The 25,717-nt window shown below is 44.3% G+C and overlaps 2 protein-coding genes across 3 annotated transcripts; both read right to left on the reverse strand.

Moving 5' to 3' along the window:
- Positions 1-1,351: 1,351 nt before the first annotated feature.
- Positions 1,352-11,466, reverse strand: hcrtr2 (hypocretin (orexin) receptor 2). The gene is made up of 7 exons (XM_028988072.1): positions 11,162-11,466; positions 8,499-8,677; positions 7,241-7,481; positions 3,255-3,370; positions 2,309-2,529; positions 1,989-2,110; positions 1,352-1,799 (listed from the first exon to the last, which is right to left on the reverse strand). Exons 1-7 carry the CDS (start codon positions 11,355-11,357, stop codon positions 1,630-1,632), a joined length of 1,245 nt encoding a protein of 414 aa, XP_028843905.1. The 5' UTR covers positions 11,358-11,466; the 3' UTR covers positions 1,352-1,629.
- Positions 11,467-15,175: 3,709 nt separating this feature from the next.
- Positions 15,176-24,919, reverse strand: fam83b (family with sequence similarity 83 member B). 2 transcript variants are annotated; one of them, XM_028988005.1, is made up of 5 exons: positions 24,764-24,919; positions 22,967-23,439; positions 20,791-20,955; positions 19,965-20,089; positions 15,176-19,653 (listed from the first exon to the last, which is right to left on the reverse strand). In XM_028988005.1, exons 2-5 carry the CDS (start codon positions 23,432-23,434, stop codon positions 17,613-17,615), a joined length of 2,799 nt encoding a protein of 932 aa, XP_028843838.1. In that variant the 5' UTR covers positions 23,435-23,439; positions 24,764-24,919; the 3' UTR covers positions 15,176-17,612. The 2 variants fall into 2 exon arrangements, with proteins under 2 accessions (XP_028843838.1, XP_028843839.1); XM_028988006.1 differs by lacking the exon at positions 22,967-23,439.
- Between the last annotated feature and the right edge of the window lie 798 nt (positions 24,920-25,717).

The raw sequence follows: 25,717 nt of genomic DNA on the forward strand, positions 1-25,717 counted from the left end.
CTGAGATGGTAGAGACGCTGCCGGGCCTTTTTCACCATGGTGTTGATGTGACAGGACCATGACAGGTCCTGCGTGATGTTAACACTGAGGTAACGGAAGCTGTCCACTCTCTCCATTGGGCTCCTGTTGATAACAGGGCTCTGGTAGGTCCTCTCCTGCTTGGTACTAAAGTCCACTATTAACTCCTTCATCTTGCTGGTGTTCAGGTGGAGCTTGTGCCTCTGGCACCAGTTCTCCAGATTTCCAACCTCCTCCAGGTACAACGTCTCATCGTTGTCAGAGATCAGGCCCACCACGAAGGTCGTCAGCGAACTTGATGATGGTGGTGGAGTTTGTAGTAGCTGCACAGTTGTAGGTGTACAGAGAGTACGGCAAGGGGCTCCAGTGCTGAGAGTGATGGTGGCTGAGACATGTCCATCCATCCTTCCTGCCTGTGGTCTTGGAGATCCACTGACAGAGAGATGAGCTGAGTCCCAGGTGCACCAGCTTGGTGGTGAGTGTGGAAGGGATTATCGTGTTAAATGTCCTCTGTGAATGTTCTAGAAGGACAACCATCTCTGCAGCAATTCACCAATCAGGCCTGTACAGTAGAGTGGCCAGAAGGAAGCCACTTCTTAGTAAAAAACACATGGCAGCCAGTCTGGCACCTGAAGGACTCTCAGACCATGAGAAACAAAATTCTCTGGTCTGATGAGATAAAGATTGAGCGTCACGTTCGGAGGAAACCAGGCACCGCTCATGACCAGTCCAAAACCATCCCTACAGTGAAGCGTGGTGGTGGTGGAGGGAAAGATGACTGCAGCAATGTACAGAGACATCCTGGATGAAAACCTGCTCCAGAGTGTCTCTTGAACTCACACTGGGGCGACGGTTCATCTTTCAGCAGGACAACGATCCCAAACACACAGCCAAGATATGAAAGGAGTGGCTTCAGGAGAACTCCAACCGGAGCCCAGACTTGAATCCCATTGAATGTCTCTGGAGATCGTAAAAATGGCTGCTGGAAAGAGGAATAAGCAAAACTGGCCAAAATAGGTGTGCCAAGCGTGTGGAATCATATTAAAAAAATACTTGAGGCTGTAATTGCTGCCAAAGGGGCATCTTACAAAGTATTGAGCAAAGGCTGTGAATACTAATATACGTGGGATTTCTCAGTTTCCTGTATTTCCTATTAATAAAATTATAGATTAGTGGAAGACCATGAACAAAAAGACAAAAAGTGCATTTGACGAGTTGGCAAAAAAATTCACACGGGAAAAGAACACAGAGCCTGCAAACAATTTTTCTGACACATCCGGGAAATGTATTTATTATTTCTAATAAAGACAAGTCAGAAGTCACAATGCATGGGAATGAAACACTCTGCAATACAGGAACACTTGCAAAATATATATCAGTCAGGAGAACCAACAAAAGTTAATTTCATGGAAAGAAAAGCACTTTTATGTGTCCAGATTATGTGCAGTACACGCATGCATCAAGACTTCACCAGCAAATGTAAAATGTAGACAGATGTCCAAAAAATGTATCATTTAATTTTAGGGACACTTTCCTCAGCGCAAAGCCTCCGTCGCTCACGTCTCAGAGAAACACGATGAACATGGTGAACTTCCGTGACGTCTGCTGGCCCTACAGGGCGTGGTCGGACACGCGCGAGGCGCTGTCCATGTGGATGACCTGCGTGGACAGGGACTTGCGGCTGTCTATGCTCGCCCTCGCCCGAACCCGTTGCCCCGGGCCGTCGCTGCATCTGAAGCAGCGGCAGGAAACAGCCGCTTTGAACTCCCCTCGGAACTTACCTGCAGAAAACAAGAAAAACGGAAGGAAAGGGCCTGATTCCACATGGGATGAGACATTTTCCGGTGGACATTTTGGGGAAAAAGAATTCATCTTTGAGTGACTGTGAGTACAGCTCCACCTCTGTATGAATTTTTATTACTGATGGCCATTCTTTACTGATCCTTGAAGCCTTGTTGTCTGAACCTCACCGCTGAGGAAGTTGTAGATGATGGGGTTGGCGGCACTGTTGGCGTATATGAGCCAGTGCGAGATGGTGAAGCAGGCATATACCTTCTCTCGGTTGTCCGTGTATTCGAACGACCCGAACACCCTAAAATGAGACGTTGAGAACTTCACTGAGGACTTCATTCGTTCAACAGTTGGTCTTCTCCCTCTACAAATGCATTTTGCATATGCAACATGGCCCAGGCAGCCTCGTCTACTGTATTATTATATTGCATCATTCAGAATTTTTCTGTAACATGAGCCTAAATTTCAACTTGCTTGCCCCACAACGTCCATGTCCTACCTCTTCAAGATGTTGAGAACGCTGACTGGCAGGTAGCAGAGCGCGAACACCAACAGCACCACCATCAGCATGCGTGCCGTCTTCCTCCTCGCCTTCAGCTGCTTGATTTCGGCGCTCATTGTGCACGTCCTGACCTTGACCGACGCCCCGGGACCCGACGGCTGTGTGGTGCACTGCAGCGACTTCCACTTCCTCTGGATTCCCGAGGAGGTTCCTGGAATCTATTGACGAATTGATGGGGAAAACGGGAACAAGAGGAGTGTGCGCGCTGTTTGCAAACCGATCAATCGCTTTTACACCGACGCTTGGGTGGTAGTAGCCTAGTGAGTAACACACTCACCTATGAACCAGAAGACCCAGGTTCAAATCCTGCTTATTACCATTGTGTCCCTGAGCAGGACACTTAACCCTGAGTGTCTCCAGGGGGGGACTGTCCCTGTAACTACTGACTGTAAGTCGCTCTGGATAAGGGCGTCTGGTAAATGCTGTAAATGTGAATGTTTGTTAAAACCTCGTTCCTGCACCAATCAATATTCAGTCAGATCAGGTTTTCCCGTGTCCCTCCCCGCCCCTTGTGTCAGCGTTCTTAAATGAAAGTGATTGGAAAGTCATTGTCATTGTGAAACACTGCAGCACAGCACACGGTGACATGGTGAAACGTGTCCTCTGCATTTAACCATCACCCTTGGTGAGCAGTGGGCAGCCATGACAGGCACCTGGGGATGGAGCACCTTGGCGGCTCGGGATTCGAACCGGCAACCTTCTGATTACGGGTCCGCTTCCTTAACCGCTAGGCTAACCACTGCCCCAACTAGACCGAGCCACGTTCAGCGTTCCCGCCCTTTCCGTCATGTCATTCATGCAGGGCCCTGCAGTGCCAGGGCAAATACGTTTGACACGCGCTGGTTTATGCAGCATTACCACTGTACCACGGATGTGTCTGTACCTGTTGGCACCAAAGCTTGTGGCATATCTTGATGTATGCCAGAACCATCAGGCACAACGGGGCGACGTACGTGAAGATAAAAAAGCACGTGTGGTAGACCTTGGGGTAGACGTCATCTAAAACAAAGCAAACAGAAGCAATATTTGCATTGAAATTTGAAACACACTTAATATTTGCAGTGAGGTTCACACTCGCGATGCTGTTTGAAGTTATAAAATGCTGACCAGTGGCAACTGATAAGAGCGGAGTGAATTTCCCGCATATTTCTACACTACAGATGGCACTGTTTTAACCTACAGGCAAAGTGCAGCGTTAGGGGCGTTTCAGGTGAGGAGTCCTCGGGATTTACATGGTAGTCCTATGTATCTTGAAGAAGAGAAACTGCCAACACTTTTTGTCGTTGAGTCATTATTTTGTTGACAAAGGTCATGATATTGAATTATTTTTACAAAATTGGTGATTGACAGGTGTCACGCATGCTGCGTGATTGTTCTGGATTAATTAAAACCATGCAAAAACATTGTTTCTCTTTCGTTTTAGCCTTTCACCACTAGTGAACAAGCCCAGTGTTTAGCATGTTGCACTCTGCTTGGTCAGAAATGCCCTGAATGTCTAAATTAATGTCCAGGTGCACAGCAGAATCATACAGACGATATATTATTTAAAATAAAACAAATGAATGACATGAAAGCACATTACAGAAAGTGATATGATAAGAGTTTTAAATGGGGAATATAATTGATCAAAATTACAAAGCAAACAGAAGGAGCGAGGAGGAGTGTGGTGGTAGTGGCCTAGCGGGTAACACACTCGCCTATGCAGAAGACCCAGGTTCAAATGCCACTTACTACCATTGTGTCCCTGAGCAAGACACTTAACCCTGAGTGTCTCCAGGGGGGGACTGTCCCTGTAACTACTGATTGTAAGTCGCTCTGGATAAGGGAGTCTGGTAAATGCTGTAAATGTAAATGTACAAATTTCAGTCATGAGTAAGTTGAGAGGAACAGAACTCTTGCCTAGTATGTAGTGTGCAGTGAATACTAAAGTATAAGAGTACAGGAGATGCATGAAACAAGTGTGGTTTTCAGAATGCAGATCCAATATTATTTTGGTCTGATCGGAAGAACTTGCAGACACTGTCCTCTCCGAGATATGAGTAGATATCTTCTCTAGCAATAAACAGCAACAAGAGTTAAATTCCCTTTCTTGGCTGTTAAATCTTAAGATAAAACACCACAGGAGCTCAACAAGTGAATCTATCAGACTGGGTTTCTGAAAAATATCAGCAAGAAAAATATCCTTTGAATTTTGGATAAATGTGTAAATGATATCAAGACAACGTTTCCACCGAACATCCACAGTTGTGTGGAGATTAACGAGCAACAATAGGAGTGAGGAAGGAGCACATGTGGCTAATTAAGACATGAGCATGATGGGTGAGCTGGTGCCACCTGGTGGGCCGGGGGCACACTGGCATCATGCTCAATTTGTATATATATATAATTTACATATTTCAATTAAGATGTCCGGTGATGTGAGAGCAGATTTGAAACACCAACAAACACTAAATACAATCTAAATAACCCACACGTCATTGTCAATAATGCCTTTCATTACAGATTTATTTATTTAACGCTAAAAAGCAGTTGAGTATGTGGCAGTGGAGTTTAAGTTAGTTGATTCCCAAAAACCAATCCAAAAAAATGTGGGTCAGCACTATCCACTCAGTTAAAACTTGACCTAGGTCCTAGATAATGGGAAGCCAGATCAGATATTACAGACAGCTAACTATGTTTAGCCATCAGACAGCATGAATAATTTTACACGATTGTCTTTGCATAGCAATGAAACAAGGAGCAGAATTTAACTCTTTGAAATTCATCAATGAAGTGCATAGTAGTGGCATAATGCACAGTCTGCTAGATTTTCATCTACGTTCAGATGTACCTAAAAGGTGACCATTATGCAGGGTTTCCATGGTGATTAACAAGGATGACGGAGTTTTTCAGTGACCTTGATGGAATGGATGAATAACACTTTTGACTTGATTATATAATATTAAAAGGGACAATTCAATGTTTTCTCACATCTATATACCATGAATACTATCATATGTATAATAATATATACAAAACAATATAATACAATGTACTTTTTGCAGTATAAAGTGATGTGGTGTGTTTTTAGTTATTTGTTTGCTTGTTTATTTAAGCACCTGATGCTCACAAATGAGTGAATATTAAAAAACGAGATAAAAATGGACTTTCTTCTCATTGGAAACAGAACATATAGTCTTGAGTCGCTGATCTCAGTTTTTAATAAAACACCCTGAATGTCTGTGAAATATCTGAAATAGCTTGTTTGAGACTCCCCACTCTTGATAGTCAAAAACATGCCTGCTTTTTTATTTGCAAATATCTTCATGGGCGATATGAAGGTTCCTCAGATAATCCAACAGCAAAAAGGTGTGCACCACAAGTTAAAGGAAGTTCAATTTAAAGTTAGAGTTAAGAAAGATTTGCATTATAATATTAGTATGATAATTAAGATGTGATGATTATCATCAGTATTAGCAGTGGGAATATGAACAGGAATATGAATTTTTACCTATCCCCATTCTTCAGGACCAATTGCACTGAGGGGAAAACTAATTCGTTAGTGTCAGAACAGTTATGACAATATGACAATGTCTTGACCTCATATTTCATCCACGGAGTGCAGAAGTGGTCTGAAGCAAGCATCAGGGGCATCCAGAATTGGCTAATCCGGCATCTTGGGCTTTCATTTCACTTTCTAAAAACCTTGCAATTTATCATCTTTCGACTTAAATCAATAAAACCCCTTTATTAGGTACCTTAATCCCGTTCCTTGGCAAAATTAGAACATTTACAATTACGATTGATCCATCTGATTCAATACCTGCATAGTGATTGGTCCAGATCCTGTGCTTTGTTCTTTGCCAGCTTTTTAAATTATTGACGTAAATCTCCACCAATCAATGAACTCGTGCTTCCCTGAGCAAGAAAATGACCACGGAGTCTTCAGTCTGAGATGCAGAGACAATTTAGCGCTTTTTTTTAAATCTTTCTGAGTCATCTGTCAGCGAGAATAGCTCCGTTCAGGCCCCTGACACCATGACAGAAACCGTTTTATGCATGACAGACAATAAAAGGCACAATATGTGCCATTTCTGATAAACGGCAATCTGTCATTGGCTAAATGTGCAGACACAATGGCCTGACATCCCTAACACTCTCGTCAAAAGTTGACCCAAACACTCTTTACACTATTTATTGCACATCCCCAAGATCCACTTTCCACCACTCCAGTGGCTCACGGTGAACCTAAATCTAGTTAATAACTTTAAACAGAACATGTCCACCATAAAGCATGTGTAAACAGTAAATCCCAGACAACTGACAAAAAGAAGTTACTGTGAATTTAGGTATGAGCTGGTAACCACACCACCGTCTCATTTGCTACACACATTGTTTGTTCAATGAAAAAAATCGATATAGGTCAAATCAGTTTTTGGTCAATTTTTAATCATTTTTTTTCCCAGTTAAAAATCTTGCTTGCATCTTAGATAAACGGTGGTTTTGTTTCCACTGGTTTGTGTTGGTGCCTAAGACTTTTGCAACACACACACTGATACCCGACTAGTGTATCTTTTAAAAAAGGGTGGTAGTAGCCTAGTGGGTAATACACTCGCCTACGAACCAGAAGACCCAGGTTCAAATCCCACTCACTACCATTGTGTCCCTGAGCAAGACACTTAACCCTGAGTGTCTCCAGGGTGACTGTCCCTGTAAGTCGCTCTGGATAAGGACGCCTGGTAAATGCTGTAAAATGTAAAATATCTTTTGCATTGAATATCTCTGCCTAGTTACCTAGTTATCTCTGCCTAGTCATCTTTTGTTCTTTTGTTCCAGGCCAGGTCAGCACAACTCCGAGGGGCTTTCTGTGTGGCACGGTGTGTGTCCTACCTCCCCAGTGCTCGTCGCAGACGGTGAAGAGACTGGTCTTGTTGGCGAGCTCTGGGAACTGGCTGCACTCCATCACGACGGCCTGCGGGATCATGATGACGCAGGACACCGCCCAGATGAGGACGATGCTCTTGCGGGCCCGTTTGGCCGTGCTCTTGAACATGAGCGGGTGGCATATGGCATACCACCGGTCCTGAGCAATGCAGCTCAGAGTGAGGACGGACACCGACACCGACACTGTCTGTGAGACAGAACAGGACAAAAAAAATTTCCATGTGATTTTCTTGTTTTGATTGATTCATTTTCTTTTAATTTAAAAACCTGGTATTAATGCTGACGCTTCCCATTATAGGAAGCAGAACCTGGCACATCTGTTGCTTAAACACAAAGTGATTTGCTTCTCTTTTGGGAGCCTTGGCAACTGGGTGTGATCTAATCACCATGCCAATTAAAATTCTCTTTTCATTATTGCGTGGCTGCCAAGTTTTTAGCATCTTATACCTGGACACTGTAAGCCTGCTCTTCAGAAGGGTGTACGTGACGTTTTTTCTCATTTCAGAGGACAAATGCAAATAAATAACTTTGTTGACTCATTTCAGAAGAAGATTACGAATGTCCTCACTCATCATGGGCTTTGGAGATCTCATCTGACCAAAAATGTCACTCCCTTGATATAATGTCACTTTGCATCCAGGCGACAGTGCTCCTCTGCCACTAGTGGCCGCCACCTTCTCTTGTTGGACGGCTTTTGTGGTTGGGTGTTTTTTTTTCAACGTGTGCATGCTATGTAACAAGTGTATTTGTTTTAAAATGAACAGTTGTCTTATTGTTTTCTTTTTGTTCGTTTCATATTTAATTCTCACCACGACTGACAAAAGTTTTATTTACTATGACAGGTTAAATTTTCACTGCAGCTTCATGCATGATGCGCCCTGCCAAAACCAACATGGGACAATTTAAACATAGAACAAATTGGATAGAGCCAGGTATGTATTTGATTCTCTCATAGCATATATAATACAAAATATTAATACTATTTTACACATTTTTTTAATTCTAAACTGAAGAGATTCCAAATGAAACACATAGGCTTTGTACCGTCTTTAAACTATTGAAGGGATCTAAAACTCATCCGAGGCCCGGTTCTCTCTCATTACCCGCACAATTCTCCACTGCCTGACAGATCTTCAGGCATAATTACAAGGCAAACGTTCCCCTGACTGACCGAACACAGATTAATCTGCGGTGCAGCGCTCACCTGTAAATAAGGGACAATTTTACACAGCGTGTTCCCGAAGAACCAGGTTTCGGTGATGTCCACCACAAGGCTGGCTGGCAGACAAATGATGGTCACCAGGATGTCGGCGAAGGAGAGGTTCACTATGAAATAGTTGGTTACTGTGCGCATGTGGTGGTTTTTCCAAACTGCGAAACACACTGAGACAAAACATGAATTAGGGCTGTAAATAAAAATCGATAAAAATCAATCAATAAATAAATAACTGAAATAAATGACACAAGCATGTTGCTCCCTTGTTTGACAGTCGAGGCGCCGTTTGAAAATAATGTAAATTTATCTTTATGTAGGTAGCATCTCCGACTTAATAGAATTGAGTATCAGTGTCAAAGGTCAGATCCACTCAATAATTGTAGTAGTTGTGTTCATTTAATTTAACACATTAAATATTTCAAAATCAATCATTTTGGAAGCCCTAAGACACATGTTTACTGGTTATACTGGTTATACTGGACAGTGGTGGCCTGGCGGTTAATAGAAGCGGCCCCATAATCAGAAAGTTGCCGGTTCGAATCCTGATCCGCCAAGGTACAACTGAGGTGCGACTGAGCAATAGCCAGTTGGGTTTTCTCGCTTTCACACAAATTATATTGTCTTCAAACTTGTGTAAGAAACACTCCTCTAAAGATATCATTCTGTCACGATGGCTGGACATGGCGGGACATGGACGCATATGCACGACGTCACGAAACGGGGGTTTAATACATGGATGACAAGACCAGACAGCGGACAGACACAAACAGGGCAGCTTTATACACTCATACACAGGTGATAACAATCAGGAAACATTACACAGGACGAACATGAATACATAAATGTATTTTTTTTTTGCCTTTATGCCCTTGCATATAGGTGTGTCGGACATAGTTGTATAGCAATTTACAGCAGTTGTCAGTAAAACAGCCTGTGTGGCCATGTGAAACATATTTTTGGTAACAGGCATGGGAGCGGTGACAGAAGTGGTGTGACGAACGTGAAAGTGAAGTGATTGTCATTTCAGCTTTGCTCAGTGGCACCTCGGTGAGGTCAGCTTCTTTACCCGCTAGGGCACCGCCGCCCCTGCTGGTCCCTTTTTGCCTGATTACTGGGTCCTGATCAGCCGCTGCCACTTGTTAGGTTCAAGTGCTCAGGGCCGTGCAGGACTCACACTCACAGCTAGTTCCTGCATTAATGCTTTATGGCGGTCAGGTCACATGCTACCAGTTTTTGGGTTTGTGTTCTGTATGTTTCGGCCATCGCGCCTTTTTGTTTAGTTCATTAAAAGTTCTCATTTCTTTCTTGAGTGCTTGCGTCTCCTCAATCCTTGACAGGTGGACTGGCCTGCCGTGCTGCATTTGGATTTGCACCGGCGTAATTCTGTCAAACTACCTGCTCATCCTCGCTTGTGTTCCAGGGGAGAAACAGAAGGACTAAAATGGAGCGTGAAAATGTTTCAAAGAGAATTTAAATGAAGAGAGAAGCGGTTTTGTAACATTTCGTGACATGTTTTTGTCACGAAAGCCCGTCCTGCCCTGACTGTGGGAGGGTGAATGGGCGAGAAAACCTGCACTCATTTCATTATGACACAGGTCTAAACATGTCAGTGTGTGTGTGTGTGTGTGTGTGTGTGTGTGTGTGTGTGTTTTCTTTTACAGTGCAAATTTAAAAATAACTACATATTCTTGGAAAATGGAGGCTACTGAAAAAAAGCACGAAAAGGCCGTTTAATAACGTGTCAGTGCGGGAATTCATTCATGCGGGGAATGAAAGAAGTGTACATGACAAGGTTCCCATCCTTGACCTGCGAATGCCAACCGATGGTTCTAGAACACTGTCAGTGAAGGACCTATTTATTGCTCGTGTTTCTGTACAGTATAGGAAGGGGTGTGTTACTGTGGTTCGGTTTTGGCCTTGGTACATAAAACTTGCACATGTTATCAAGTTCAATGCATTTGAATGGATGTGAAGTGAGGATTCATATGCGAGCATGTTCAAGGGCCGTGCGGCGACCTGCGGTGTAATAACCCCACAATAAAAAAGAATCGTATTTCCGCCAGAGATGGTGATCTGCGGTGGACGTCCCCCGCATGGCACGCTCACTTCCTGCACCTCACCTCCTGACAGTCTGGCTTTCATACGAACCCACGTCACTCACAGTAAGAAAGCATGTGAGAACCTTTCATAGAACCTTGCATGAGAAATCTGCATGGGATTGTCCTTCACTGGGTCCTGCATCTCGTTCTTCAAGCCAATCTTATGTCACCCACGTTGGGAAAAAAAAACCTATAAAAAACATTATATCAATAAATGGTGCCAGTGGGTGTTCTTTAAGCTCCACAAGCACAAGAACCTCAGCACCATCATCCGTTAGTCTTGAGCAATGCAACAAACAAAAAAAAGGTGGAAAAAAGGTGCGCGGAATTTCCACGTATTCTGGAGCCGAGCGTCGAATTTTGCTCCATAATCTTCATATTTCATCAGACATTAATATTCAATCTGCACCACTTATGCAGCTATACGTTATACCTTCATAATGAAATATTTTCATAAATAAGTGACTCGACCGTTTCAGGTGGGAATGAATAAAACTGAATTACGCACCACGCGTATTAATAAATGTTGCTGACCGCTCGGTTTAAACTTACCCAGCGTGTTACCCACAAGGGAGACGAAGAAGACGAGGATGTACCCCACGATCAGCACCCACTCGTACTCCTTCGGCTGCAGGTATTCCCAGATCTCGTCGGCGATGTGCGCGTAAAGCGGGCTCTCCGTGGAGTTGGAACGCGGCGAGGGCGACGCGGACCCCCGAAAGTCCGGCCGCGCTGTTGCTCCCGACATAGTTGCGTGCGGCGGCTTGCGGGCATCGCGGGCGAGTGAGTGGGAGTGATGGAGAGGCGCGGGTGCGTGACGCTGAATGAGTGGGAGTGATGGAGAGGCGCGCGTGCGTGACGCGCCACGGCGCCGACGCTGCAACTTCGGACCACTTCGACCAATTAACACATTCAGAATCAGAATCGTGTTTATTGGCCAAGAAGCCCGTTGAACCTGACTGAGATATAGATCATACGGACACTATTTAACACTATTTACACCATTGCCCCTTTCTGAATTTTCCACACCGCTCCTGAAACATCTGTCTCCAGCTGTCTCTATCTACCTATGCTGTGCAGACACAGAGAGACACATTGTCTCGGGCCGTGTGGTGCACTGACTGTCAACAAATTGGATAGAGAGGGAACTTCCTGGGTCCAGCCCCCCACAATGGAAGGAACCCAACGTACCGGCCGATTCATGGCACTGTTTTTTTATTGTCGTTAATGTCCCCTTACTTATTTGCTGAACCCCATTCAAGTGCTATTTACTGGGTGACAAAATCACCAGCCCACAGAGCAAAATAAGAGGAAATGTTAAAATGACATAAAACTCTAGCCTCATTTTGGTAGGCAAGTCAAAAGACCAAGACAGTCAAGTGAAAGGGACATAAAGATGTCAGGCAAAGTGACAAGGAAAAAATAACCTCAGAGTGTCATTCAGTCAGACCACATTTCAGTGTGACAACTGACTGACATGCACGACATGCAAGGAATTTGATTCCGGTAGATGGTGTCTCTCAAGTACAGTGTAAAAAAAACACCAACAATGTGTAAGGATACAATGAACAATATCCAAATATAATATACAATAATATACAATCTACAATATGAATACGTAATATGGATTTATATCTATAAATATAAGATATAACAATAATTATGTGTATGTGTATGTGTATGATTGTTGCTTAATTGCCAATAATTAATCTAAGGCAGAATTTAACGCGACACTGGGTGATTACTTGAACTGATGCTACATGATTTAGTCTGTGCTGTACTGATGGGACTTTGTTTAACACCTCCATAAAAAGAAAAATACTTTTATTTTGTTCTTCTTTTCAGCTGCTGCCATTGTGCCTATTTGAAAGGGGAAATGATAGACCATGCAATTTTAATGGCTCAGACACACACACACACAATGTATTTTAAACCTCCCGACTGCAGAAATATATGAAGTCTAAGAACCTTTAGATCCTCGAAAGCACTGTGAGGTTCAGTCAGCCGATGGTGACATTAGCTGGGGACCATTAAAGTCAGTGCACATTTCGTGTACCTGTCATTTGACTCTGAGGGCGAGCATGTCAGTTAGATGTCACACTGAAATGTGGTCTGACTGAATGACACTCTGAGGTTATTTTCTCCTTGTCACTTTGCATGACATCTTTATGTCCCTTTCATTTCATTGTCTTGGTCTTTTGACTTGGCTACCAAAATGATGCTATTTGGTACCTTGGTTTATAGTTCTATGTCATTTTAACATTTCCTCTTATTTTGCTCTGTGGGCTGGTGATTTTGTCACACAGTAATGAGCACTTAAACGGGGTTCAAGGTAAAAAGTAAGGGGACATTAACGACGATAACGAACGGTACGTTGGGTTCCTTCCTTTGTCGGGGGCTGTAAAGTTCTGTTAGTAGACCCAGGAAGTTCCTTCTCTATCCAATTTGTTGACAGTCATTGCACCACACGGCCCGAGACAATAGAGACAGATGGAGATCATGACATGTTTCAGGAGCGGTGTGGAAAATTCAGAAAGGGGCAATGGGGTAATAATAGTGTTAAATAGTGTCCGTATGATCTACATCTCATTCAGGTACAACGGGCTGTACAATGTATAGGAAATAAAATTAATGCATTCAATCTATCAGTCGGCAAGATTCCTGACTCCCAGTTGTATTTATACAGGTAAGGATCTGACCTCAAGAACAAGATGGTGGACCTACACAAGGCTGGAATGGGCGAGAAGACCATCACCACACAACTGGGTGAGAAAGTGACAACAGTTGGTGCGATTATTCAGAAGTGAAGTGAAAGTGACTTGATTGTGAACGTGACATGATTGTCATTGTGATACACTGCAGCACAGCACATGATGACACAACGAAATGTGTCCTCTGTATTGAACCATCACCCTTGGTGAGCAGTGGGCAGCCATGACAGGCTCCCGGGGATCAAAATGTGTTCTGTCATCAGCCTGGGTCCTCCGTGTCCTCTCCCGCCCTGTGGCATCGCAGATGGAGGCAGCTGCCCCTTAATGCTGTTCTCTCATCTTAATGCTAATTTCTCACATCAGTACTGTGGATTACTGGAAACTTGAGCAAATATTACCGTACGTTCACCTACACTGAAGATTAAAGGTCTAGTCACCAGGAATAGATGTTTTGAGACTGGCGAGGTTGACATTTAAAGTTTTACTGAAGTTATACTTATTATTATTATTGCACATGCTCCATGGCCAGATAAAATTCTAGGTGTCATATTCCATATATAATAAAATACATGTTGATAATCATTAGTTTGGACAAGTGTGATGAAGTTACGGAGGTTTCTGGCGTATCTGGGGTTAATTGGGTCTCACGCTCTCTGTGACCAAAAAACGCTCCAGGATGGTGGAGGGGCACAGATCTCTGTGGGATCAGCTACAGTGACATCCCTGTGGACTGTGTACATAAAAAGGGAGCTCATAGAAATCTCCCTCCTCAGGTGTGGCACCTCCAAGCTGTAAACCCCAAGAATGTCAACACAGCATCATTTGGCACCTAGTGGGTAGCCTAGTGGGTAACACACTTGTCTATGAACCGGAAGACCCAGGTTCAAATCCCACTTACTACTATTGTGTCCCTGACACACTTAACCCTGAGTGTCTCCAGGGGGGGACTGTCCCTGTAACTACTGATTGTAAGTCGCTCTGGATAAGGGTTTCTGGTAAATGCTGTAAAATGTAAATGTAAATGGCACAAATGGAATTCTATAATATAAAAAATTCAGGTAGTAAAAATGAACATTGCTCAGTGAACATTACTAGTTCAGTGCATGAGAACAATAAGTCCAGTGCCAGTACAGCTCTGTGTAAGGAAGGACGAATGAGAAATTAGACAGTTGGCCAGGGACGCACTGCTCTCCCATCTATGAACCAAGAGGTCAATGGATGGGACAAGAAGTTCCCTTGAAGACACTACTCACCACCAGCTGGTACTGTGTCTGCTGCACCTGCCAGATTGTCAGATGTTGTAGTTTTTGAGCCATTAAATATGCCTAAACGAAATCTCTTTTAGGATATAACCCAGTGAAATGTCTATAGATAAAAGCCGCACCAGGAGAATCTGAGATCAAGTTACAGATTAGTCACAGGCATAATATCTTCAGTCTATTGCAGTGTGATTAATATTCATATGAGGGAATAAAGTTGTAAAAATTAGGAATAAAGTACTCAAATAGGCCTATGCTACTGCATTTGAATGCAGGTCAAAATGTTGTTTTTAAAGGTGGTACTGATAAAAGGTGAGGGAATAAAGATTCTTGGCTCTTTGCTTGAAAGTCTGGTTTTCATCCTTGGGATATAAGGCGTTTATGGAATTAAAGCAGCACCTGCTATCATTCAGCACTCAATCGGGAATTAGACATTCTGGCTTCCGTGGGGAAAATGGACCGCAAGAGTGAGGCAACGAATAAATAAATCTGTCCGTTCTTAGACAACAAATTGTTCCTCATTTTATCATTTTATTCTTTTTATCAGGTATTGCAAGATCTGTGTAGTACAGCATAAAATGAAACAAAATGGAGTGAGTGAGCGTCATCTGCATGCCATCATCAGATCAAAAACAGCCCACTGCATGAGAAGGAACTGAGCTATAATATTTATAATGAAAAAAGGTGCAATATCAACCACAAGTACAGCCCTTTTCTATAATATGGCACTGGTAGTTTTACACACATGGTCTTAGGCTTAGATCGTGTTGGTAGGGCTGAAATTCTATCAGAGTATTCTGATGGGGAAGATTCAAAAAGTACCAGTCTGAAGGCCTTCCCACAGAGAGAAAAAGAAGCCGAATCAATGCCAAATACCATCTTTCATCTGATAAAGCTGCAGCTCTGTCGCGGTATGAGGCCGGTCGTCAAGTATTGCATTGACATACTTGTCAAAGTTGAGCTATACAGAACCGAAAACTCAACAGTAAGACGTGGTCTCAACTGAACAATCGACCTGCACTGATCGTCTCCTGGAGGTCCGTGACCTTTATTCACAGCCTAAAATTGTTTTCCACGGCAGACTGTTAAACTTCATACTACATAGTAAAAATGGGGGCATGGAGAATATCATCCATAACTTTGATGTGTATTGCACAGAAGACATATTTGCACTTTTGTTCCTGGTCATGCCTGATGGACAAGTGCACAAAGGTTCTTTTGACTGCAGGAACCCTCATGAAAGATCAAAGAGACGGGCAAGGAAAACACAGGTGAACATTGAACTCTGTCGTTCCACATATGTTTCTTTCTTTGATCAATTGTATAGAGCTGCAACTCCTATCAGTCATGTAAAGCACATGTTATGAGTTATGAAAATCGATAACAAATTTGCAATAGCGCTTTAGTGCATGATTTGTTGTTCTGGAGCAGTGTTTGTATTCGCAACTCGGTTCCTGTGGTTTATAAAGCGATTGTGTTTAATGAGAAATTGATTATTTTTGGACTCCAACTGAATTATTCCATAAACCTTGACTCAGAACCCCAGGGTTATGCTACGTTTTTTTTATTCCTGCTGTTCCTGTTGAGACAATAAACTCTTTTATTGTCTCTAAGGCTCTGCTTAGCGCATTGCATAAGTTTAAGTGAGGCTACTTCATTCCTGTTCTTAAAATATGTGCTGTTTGAAAAGGGACTTCTACACAAGAGCAGAAGCGTGCATAGAGCTGTCAACAGTTTTATGAAAACTTTGGACTCATGGGATAGTCACGCAGAAGAAAAGAAAAGGATCCAATCTATGAAGGATCAGAGCAGGGCTGAGGGCGAATGACCTGTTCCCGTGAACGAGGTTAATTTGGTGCCATGGAAAAACATATATTTCACACTGCCAAAAACAACGATGAGAGCTGTTAGCAAAAAGAAGGAGCATGTTTAATACGTTCCGCTGTCTATTCAAGGATTTTTGTAAAAGCAGCCGTGTTCACAATAAATAGTTTTCTGTCACAGCAATTTGCAATGCATAGCAAATACAGGCCCAGCAGCAAAATCTGAGAGTCTGTACAGTTTAACCCAGGCTGACCAAATGCATATCCAAATCGCCCATGAAAAAACTAATGTAGAAAAGGAAGACTTTTGAGCTGGATAACTGCCACAAACAGTGTACAGACATGCACTGAAAATATAACGCTCAGTATATCAAAAACTACGAGACAGTAAAACCATGTTAACCATATAATTTGGTAACTCCCTGAAACATCGGATTTTCTTTATTTACATATTTAAGATATGTTACATATTCCTAACAAGTGGCTTAACTTCTTTGTCATTTAAACGCACGTCCTGCGTGCACAGATTTCATAAAAAGATAAAAACCTCAATCATTATTTAATTATGTCCTTAATGTCCTTTCTTCTAATATAAATTAATACAAGCAGAGGTGGGTGTAAATTTAATTTACTAGAGGTTCTATTCATTAATCTATCCTACTGGCTACTTAGAAGCAGCCAAATTCTCAGTACATTAGTCGTCTGCATAGTAACATTATCCCGCCATTCATCTATTTCTTTGTGAGGCACTGGGATTTGCCAATATGTTTTCTCATAGACATTTTTAAAAGCTCTTTTTAAAAAGCTCCTTCATCCCCAAATGCGTTAGAGTGCAACAGATCACAAAACCCCTGGCTGTGTAAAAGGCTGGATCGTTTTCGAGTGGCACCTATGGGACGTTTGACTAGCATCTCCTCTGATTTACATGGCCTGGGAATCAATAACGCATTTCTGCTGACTAGTAACGGAGGTCACTGATGGCTTTCATGGAAGAAACTTTGAGAGAACTAAAGAAACGAAGGACTCTGCATTACCGGGTGATAAAAGAAAGGGCCCAATTATTCAAATGTAGAATCTGTAGGAAAAATTATACACAATAAATACATTTGTAGAAATTCAACAAATTGTAAACATCAGGTAAAGTAACTGTAAACGACCCCAGAAACCAAAGTAACCAACTGAAGTGACTCCAGATCGTTTAAAAATGTTGTCACTTGTTTTTGTTAATGAAGTTTCCCATTCGCTGGAACAACCTGCCGAGTTTATTGTCAGGTGGGTTGGGGTGGTAGCCACGGTCCCCCTTGATAAATAAGAGGTTCCTGTGTCTCTCGGCTGCGCCGGATTGTCCCGCGATTAGAGACTTGTTGTCGAGCACGCTGAAGGGTTCGAACCGGCTGTAGGCTCGGACTTCCCCGTTCCGATCCCGGCGCCAGCCGTCTCGGGTTGTCAGGCTTGCTTTCGCGTTGTTGGCGCCCGTGGCTGGCGTGAGGGTCGTCCTCTCGCCGGTGGACGTGCTCCGCAGCAGCTCCTCGGTGCTGAAGCGTGGCGTGGACGACTTCCCAGAGCTGTTGCCAAAAGGCGGCTTGTTCAGATCGAGTCCGTTTGCTCTCTTCTGGCTGTCGGTGGACTTGGTCGAGTTGGCCGAGCCGCCGAACCGCCTCCTCTCGTCGTCCTCAGAGAGGATGGTGTCTGAACTCCCTTTGCCCTGCGGACCGAGGCTGCTCCTGCTCTTTGAGGAGCCGTCCTTCTTCTCCGGTATGTTCAGGAGGGACTTGATTCTCTTCGAGCTGCTTTTGAAGAAGTGCGGCGAGCCTATGCCACTCGTTTTCTTGGGGTGGTTCAAAGCTTTGTCACTCTCATCCAGGACTGTGGCCGACACCGTCCTAGAGGGCGGCTCTTGCCACATCGATTCTGCTGAAGGTCTGACTTGCTCGACTCTTTTGACGTCGTAATGCGAGACAGACCTCTGGTCCTCGCTGAAGTTTGGCGTATACGCTCTGTTGGCCACGTTTTCGTGCACGCCTTGTCTCTCCGCTTGCCGCCGCATTAGAGAATTGTACATGTAGCTCGAACACTCCTTGTTCTCACGGAACATGTTGGACTTGGGGTCCGCCACGCTGTGCCTCTTGAACCGGTCGTCTTGCAGCAGCTCCTGCTCTGCGCTTGCAAGTCGCCCTCTGGCCCTGCCAAGACTGGCATAGACAGATTGGTAAGCCTGTCTCCCTGAGTTGAAGTTCATGGCCTGCCTCGGGTCGTCTAAAATCTGCAGGCTTCTCCTTTTCAGCAGAAAGTCGTCATGGCTTGGCCTGTCCTCCACCGGCTCTGGTTGGTTCCACCTCATGGGTGAGGGAAACGGTGCATTGGATGGCATGGCGTATGGCCCATTCTGCTGCATGGAGTTTGAGGAGTTGTTTGAGTAACTGTTTGTCTCTGGCTGCTCTGGAATTGTCGACTTGAAGACCAGAGATGACCTCAAGCGAGAGTGGAGGTAAGGTGGGGCCTTGTTCTCAGGCACTTCACATGGTTCCAGGTATTCTAGGCCATCTCTGCCAAGAGCATCGTTGTTGTTGAGGTAGGACTCAATCCTCCACGTACGAAGAAAGGACTTGGACGTTTGCTCCAAACTCGGCATGTTTTTCTGCAGGGAGAGGAATTGCTTGCTGTTGCCATGGTAAGACTGACGAACATCGGCACCTCTGTAGATCCTGTCTGGAACCTGATGATGCTCCTCTCCCGTCCCTGAGTATGGGATTCTGAGCGGGCCACTGTAACCATTTCCGGTTACGTTCCAGTTACTGACGCCGTACCGCAGCTGGGGTGTAATGGCGGTGCCGTCCTGCCTTTCCCCGGCATAGCTGTGCCGTTTCAGGAAGCCGTTGTGTTCCGCCGCTGCGAGAAGGTTCTGAGTCACCATGGGCGGAAGGTTGAGGGGCTCAAAGTCATGCATTCTGGCCTCCATGTCACCCATTGGGAGCTTGAAGTGGCCTTGCCTCTCGCAGGTTCTCTTGTAAACGGCATCGAGAGTGTGTCGCAGTTGATGTGTCCTCTCGAAAGGTTGCATGATATGATTGGAAAACGCGTCCGTCTTCCCATTCTGCCGCTTGTCAGACGGACCGCCCTCGGGCATCAGCTCCGCCGGGACTGTGGATCGGGCGTACAGAGTTCGGAACTCCTCGTCATACGACTCCACCAGGTGACCCCTAATGACCTGCACCATGCTGAGATTGATTTTCTCGTAGGACCACATGAAGCTGGAACACCACAAGAAAGCAAAATTACCGAAAGAGCATCCGAGGTGTATTAATAGGTAAAGACAGACTTGACGTGCCCCTGGGGCATCACAGCTAAGAACTGCATTCTTGCTTTAATCTAGATCTGTTCACACTTCCACTGGGTAATGAAAGGCACAGGAATAGCGAGTTGCTGTTCGAGGATCACTGGAATGTTGCAGTAAGTGCCGCAACAACGTGAGCAAAATCATCTAACTGTTGGTAATAGTGTTCACATGGCTGGAAGTCGGGTTTAGATTATTAGTGCATGTCCTGATGGTCCCCGATCTTACCTGTACGACCCAAAAAACACAGTTTGGCAGTCGATCAGCAGAAACTTCTGCTCCATTAGCCCATGAAATTTTGCTCCAGATCGACACAGATACTCCAGGCCTTTCACCGTTCTCACGCGCATGTTCTGTGGGCAGGAGAACACAGCAGTTTCACCACCGTCATGATGTCAGCTCGAGAGTGAACAGCCACAGCAGAAATTATAAAAAGTTGTTTCTTCAATCGTTGCAACTTTTTTTTAAATAGACAATGAACCTTTTACAACGATGGGCTTGAACTAGAGTACAGATCAGCAGGTGCCTTTTCCATTCAATATCAGCCATTTCCAGTCATTTATGACATTAAAAATGTAAAAAAAAATACTAAACAATTAAAAATGCTTTTCCATTTGCAAATACTGTACATCGACAAAAATAATGTGTTGGGATGTGCTTTAATAGCTTTTCATTCTACTGGCATTAAATAAATTGCCAATTTTGCTTCTCTCAATAAGATATATTTCTAATTAGATATAAATGAATTTTCTGGCAATATCCGATTTAAGATTTGAATGGAAATAGCAATGCTTTAACTCACTGAAAAACATGAAAATGTGTGTGTGTGTGTGTGTGTGTGTGTTTTTTTAAGTGGTGACAACCTGCTTGGCTAAATGATAGGTTTGTGAGGATAAACACCATTTTCAGAGGCCGACTGTAAATATATATATATATATTCTCTCCTCTGGTGTTTTTTTTCTTTCTAATTTCTGCCCCCATTTTGAAAATTGCCACATTGCATATATGAGCAACAGCCAAGATGTGGTACATGTGAGGACAGAACGGCATTTACCCTGAGTTTTTTTATTTGGACATCTTGATTCTCAGCCATTGTCAGAAAGCTCTTGAACTTGTAATCATCCAGGAGTACGTAGACTGGAACTCCCCTGGTGGCGGCTTCCACAATTTCTTTGAAAATATCCACGTCAGTGAATACATCCATTGCAACAGCTATAACCTAAAAAAAAAAAAACTCTTTAATTTCACAGAAAATTTTAGCATTATTATGGAAAAAAAACACCAAATTTAAAACGCCTAAAGGCACATCTCAACAGGCTTTCAGTATAAAAGCCAATGTTTAAGAAAATTTAACAGTCACACTTGAGTTAAACTTATTTTCACTAATGAATGCCTTTTGATCAAAGTGTGAACACGAGAGGTCTTATATCCACTGAATTCATTCCCATAATCCCTTTATTCATTTAAACTTGCAAAGAGTATAATCTAGATACATCAGTGGGTTTAATGGGAACACAGATCAGCAGCTCGGATCAAGACGAAACATGTCAAAAAGCAGCGATGCGGCTGTTTTTACTTGATGACCAAACCCCTGAGTTGCGAACACGTCACTATGACTTTCAGATGAATCACCTTTTTTTTCCAAAGTGAGAGCCTACGAGTGAAGAGAGAAGTGCCTTCATTTTCAACCACACGTTTGGAGAGTTACGCAACGTGGACTGGACCTACAACAAATTCTGCTCAAAACAGGTTCACCAATCAAAGGGGTTTTTTCTCTAACATATCATTATTTGAAAATTTGTATGTTTACTGGAACGTGACACGTGTAATTTTAAAGAATGCAGGTAAATGTCAATGTCACAGCAATTCAGGCTGCACCTCCAACTTTCATTCGCGGTTGTTGAAGGAATGAATTCCATCATCGCCAAGATGAGAAATGTTCTGTTTTTAACCTGATGAATATCACGACGTGTAAAAATCTACCTGTGCTCGCTGATGTCAGATGTTGCTATGGCTTATTCTTTCCACAACAAAGGTGGTGAATGGGGTAAATATAGGCAAAACAGAACTTGCTTGTGTGGGTGTGGCAGAGCTGATGTCAGAGAGTTTGCCTTGGTGATTTTATCTCTGCCAACTCATGTCTTGGTGTCAATTCAAACCGCTGATTCAAAAGAGATGAGATTTTGTGGCTTCTAAGCGAACCGCCCGCCCCGCTGAACCACTGGGTTATCTGATCGGAATAATTGGGCCTTTGTGCAAAGCAATAATTTAATACAGAGTCAACGGCGTCCAATGAGGGGTCAGTTGAAACCTTTGCGCGGGTTCAAAAAATGCTTCTGGTCCATGAGCATTCCAAACTTTTTCCTCCCACTCTCCACGTGATATTATTCCCTGGTGAATAACACGGATGCGGTTCTGCCATCAACAAGGTTAGAGTGGAAACCATTTCAGTTCCATTTTTACACAAGCATTTAAAATAGAGATATACGTCCTGCATCAATTAGTTTAATTATCACAGGATCACTACTTATCTAATGATAATATAACAATAATTTACTGCTTCTGCATGTATCGGAATGCAAACTGGTCTGAAAGAGATTTGCTTCTCTGTGACATTGTGACATTGTGACATTGTGACCGATGCAGCATCTGTTGGTCCAGCTGATTACTGTATAAATGATCCCGTCGGCCTCGTTTTATTAACAATACACAACTGTCCAAAATGTATGCAAATATGCAAACTCTTATATTCAATAATAATAATCTAGAACTTGCTGGCTGGGGTATTAAATTTTCATCCTAATCACAGATAAATGTTCTCCATTTAGAGGAACTAAGCTAACGAAGGTTGCAGTGCAATTACAAGCCTTCAGCATTTGTCCAAATGTGTACTTTTACTAATGAAATGTCGACATACTTTATCAGGAGTCGTGCAGCCTGCTGACCTGTTATCTATTAACCCGGCACCCCGATCCGAACCCTAACCCCCCTGCTCTCAATCAAAGTCGGGAGCACCCCCGTCCACAGCCTTTCTCTTTATTCCCAGAATAAGCTGCACAACTGGAGTGATGAGGCGCGCCCGGGCGCCGCCCTGAACTTATCCTTCTGCTGAAATGCACTGGGTGTGTAGAAGCACTTCAGAAATGTGCAACGCTCCAGAGCAAAGATCGCAGCTGCGGAGACAGAGCAGATCAATACTGGCTGTCTGTGCTGCGTCCCATTGCTCTCACCTGCCCGGCGTCCTGTATGTGTTTCCTCATCACCTCCTTGATGGTCGGCCCGTTCTGTCGTGGGGGGTGGAAGAGCAGGTCCACGCTCGTCTGCATTCTTTGGTGGGCGACCTCTGGCCAGCCGAGGTCCAGATCTGGCGTGTGGACGTCCGACAGCGTGGGCCAGTACGTCCCCGACGAAGACGCGCTGCTGTCGGCGGGGCCGTCGGCGTCCTCCGCCTGACTGCCTGCAGACGGCCTGTCTGTGTTTTTGGTGATGAAGAGGATTTCTTCCTCCGAGAGGAAGTCTCCGGTGCGCTCGGCTTTGGTCAATTCTTCGTACGCGTCCCGGCCTCCGCTGACGAGCCCGTCAATTGCTAAACGATACGACTCCTTGTAATGAGGCAGCACGTATTCCTCCGGCCTGGTCTCTTCTTTCAATGAAGACAGCAGAGACAGATTGGACTCCATCGTGGTAGCGTGAAGCATCGTCCCTGAAAGATTAATTCGGCCATTAGAATATGTGGTGATTCCACGGTTAAAAAACTGCCAATGCCAACCATGCGTTTTTTTCATGCGGTTGGGCCTGAGCTCCGGCTCAGACATGAACCCGCCTTGCAGTAATTTATGAAGCGTCCCGCCTGGATTTGATCATGCGTCCTTCTGCTGATCAGCAGGTGTTCATCTTTCCAAGCGCCCGCAGCGCTGCGTGTCCCGGCCACGGCTGTAACCAGGCACACTGGTTCAACATTATTAGAGGTGGCAACCGCCAATATATATAGATATAAATGCGATTTTAGATAAATGCAGATGAGTACATATATACAGAATAAGTTAGAATGGTTAATTAGGTTCATTAAGCGAGTCCTGGCTTGGTTTGAAGTCCTTTACTGTATTGAAATAATATTCATGGTTGATTATTTCTGAATACTGAGAAGAAATATGAGAGGCATTTTATGTATGAACCACTTCTATTGACTTTTTTTAAAGTCTGAAATCACAGAGAAAAAAATAGTTTCGAATGTTTCCAGAAAACTGTTTGACGCTGTTTTTCAGTTTCTTATATCTCTGTACACACCGCACAATGGCTGAATTCACACAGTCCTGCAGAGAGGATCTGGTCTCAATCCACCCGGGTCTCTCCTCATCACACACTCTTTTCTTTCGGGAAATAATTGCAGTAGGTGGCCGTGAATCAGCCCGCTGCATGTAGGCCCAGTTCAATAAATCTGCAGCTTCCTCCGAGCCCGCCAGCCCTAAACAAGCGCTTGTCCAGATTCGCTCGTCGCCTTCAGGACGCGCAGCCACGCGTCCCTGTCATCGTGTGGCCTTGCTTATGGGTGTTTATGTAGCGATTTATTTTATATGAATATATATGTATTCATTTTATTTGCTTGCTTGCTAAGTTACCTTCAAAGCGTGTGTTGGTACACATGTCTGTCCGTGGTATCTGAGGTATTAAAATGCCTAGCACAATTTTCAAATCATCATAATTCCAAAGCTCAAATTAGAATGAACCAGATGAATTAGAATGACGTAAGTTTTTTTTTTTTTCAGAAATCATCCAAACACAAAACGCTGTCAACAGTCTTTATGCCTTTTCTCCGACTGCTGTTCTTTTAATCCGGTCCTGCCAGAACATGTCTTTATGACAATGTGAACGACAGGGAAGGGAGTTAACTGCGTCTTCATTCGCACGGTACAGCTGCTTTTACACGACTGCGCGCAGAAATAAGAACCATCTGCAGAGCTGCAGACTAAAAGCAGACTAAATCTGCTCCGAAGAACGAAGCCTGAAGTTTCTCTTCACAAACTTACTTCTCAGCTTTTCACCAGAGGCCTCCAATGAATCCACTCCGGGTCACATCCACAGCCAGGTGCGCATCGCGCTCTGAAGACGTGCGGGAGTTCTAGAACTGGAAGGCCCCTCCGGTCAGGAGGGATCCCTGCCCGCGAAGGTCTGGGAACTCAACAGCTCTCTCACATGCAAATAACCGGGAGCCGTAATCTCCCCACTGGCCAGGGACGGCTCAGAACCTGTTTGGCATATTTAGCCACACCCCTGTCTACACAGCGGCTGAGAGTTTAAAGTTCGCCTCGGCGCAGGAGGCGGTGTGGGTTTTTTTTTCCGGAGTCCGCCCGCCCGCAGAGGCCACGCCGGTGTCTCCCCTTTCCGTGAGCAGGGTGGCTTTTTTATCACCTTATCCAGAGCGACTTTCAATCAGTAGTTACAGGGACAGTCCCCCCCCTGGAGACACTCAGTTTTAAGTGTCTTGCTCAGGGACACGCTAAGTAAGTGGGGTTTGAACCTGGGTCTTCTGGTCCATAGGCGAGTGTGGTACCCGCTAGGCTACTACCCGTCTACCAGTGTGGCCTTACCTGTCAAAGCATGAGGCTGAGCAGAACCAGGAATTTGGCGCATGATTATGTTTTTTTTTGTGGCTTCCCATCTCCTGATGTATTCAAATGCCGGGCCGGTAAAACCAGGGAAAATGTTTCCATCGGAACGCGCAGGGAAGGCACCGCCCTGCTTGCTGTTTTCACGTGGACGCGCGGAAAGGTGGCAATGAAAAGAATTTCCCCTCGACGCCCCCCTCTTCCTCCCCTGTGCGCCCCGCTTCGTTTATCTGAGCTGAAAAGCGCTCTGCGTCGAAGACGACCGTCGTCACTCCTCAAAACAAAGACGTGGCCACCAAAGAGTCTGTTCATTCGTTCCCTCTGCAAGGTTAAACCACACGGCCACAGTCATAAACCCACAATGCACTGCTGCTG

Source organism: Denticeps clupeoides, chromosome 8 (assembly GCF_900700375.1).
Source record: "Denticeps clupeoides chromosome 8, fDenClu1.1, whole genome shotgun sequence".
Lineage (NCBI taxonomy): Eukaryota > Metazoa > Chordata > Actinopteri > Clupeiformes > Denticipitidae > Denticeps > Denticeps clupeoides.

What these genes read in the sequence shown, in the direction of transcription:
- hcrtr2 (XM_028988072.1), bottom strand. Translation starts at nt 11,357, where the DNA reads ATGTCGGGAGCAACAGCGCGGCCGGACTTTCGGGGGTCCGCGTCGCCC. An exon ending in CTGCGACGAGCACTGGGGAG is followed by an intron (nt 3,371 to 7,240) that starts GTAGGACACACA and finishes GCTTTGTTTTAG; the next exon opens with ATGACGTCTACCCCAAGGTC. An exon ending in GTTCTCAACATCTTGAAGAG is followed by an intron (nt 2,111 to 2,308) that starts GTAGGACATGGA and finishes GTCTCATTTTAG; the next exon opens with GGTGTTCGGGTCGTTCGAAT.
- fam83b (XM_028988005.1), bottom strand. Translation starts at nt 23,434, where the DNA reads ATGCTTCACGCTACCACGATGGAGTCCAATCTGTCTCTGCTGTCTTCA. An exon ending in ACATACAGGACGCCGGGCAG is followed by an intron (nt 20,956 to 22,966) that starts GTGAGAGCAATG and finishes TTTTTTTTTTAG; the next exon opens with GTTATAGCTGTTGCAATGGA. An exon ending in TCCAAATAAAAAAACTCAGG is followed by an intron (nt 20,090 to 20,790) that starts GTAAATGCCGTT and finishes TCCTGCCCACAG; the next exon opens with AACATGCGCGTGAGAACGGT.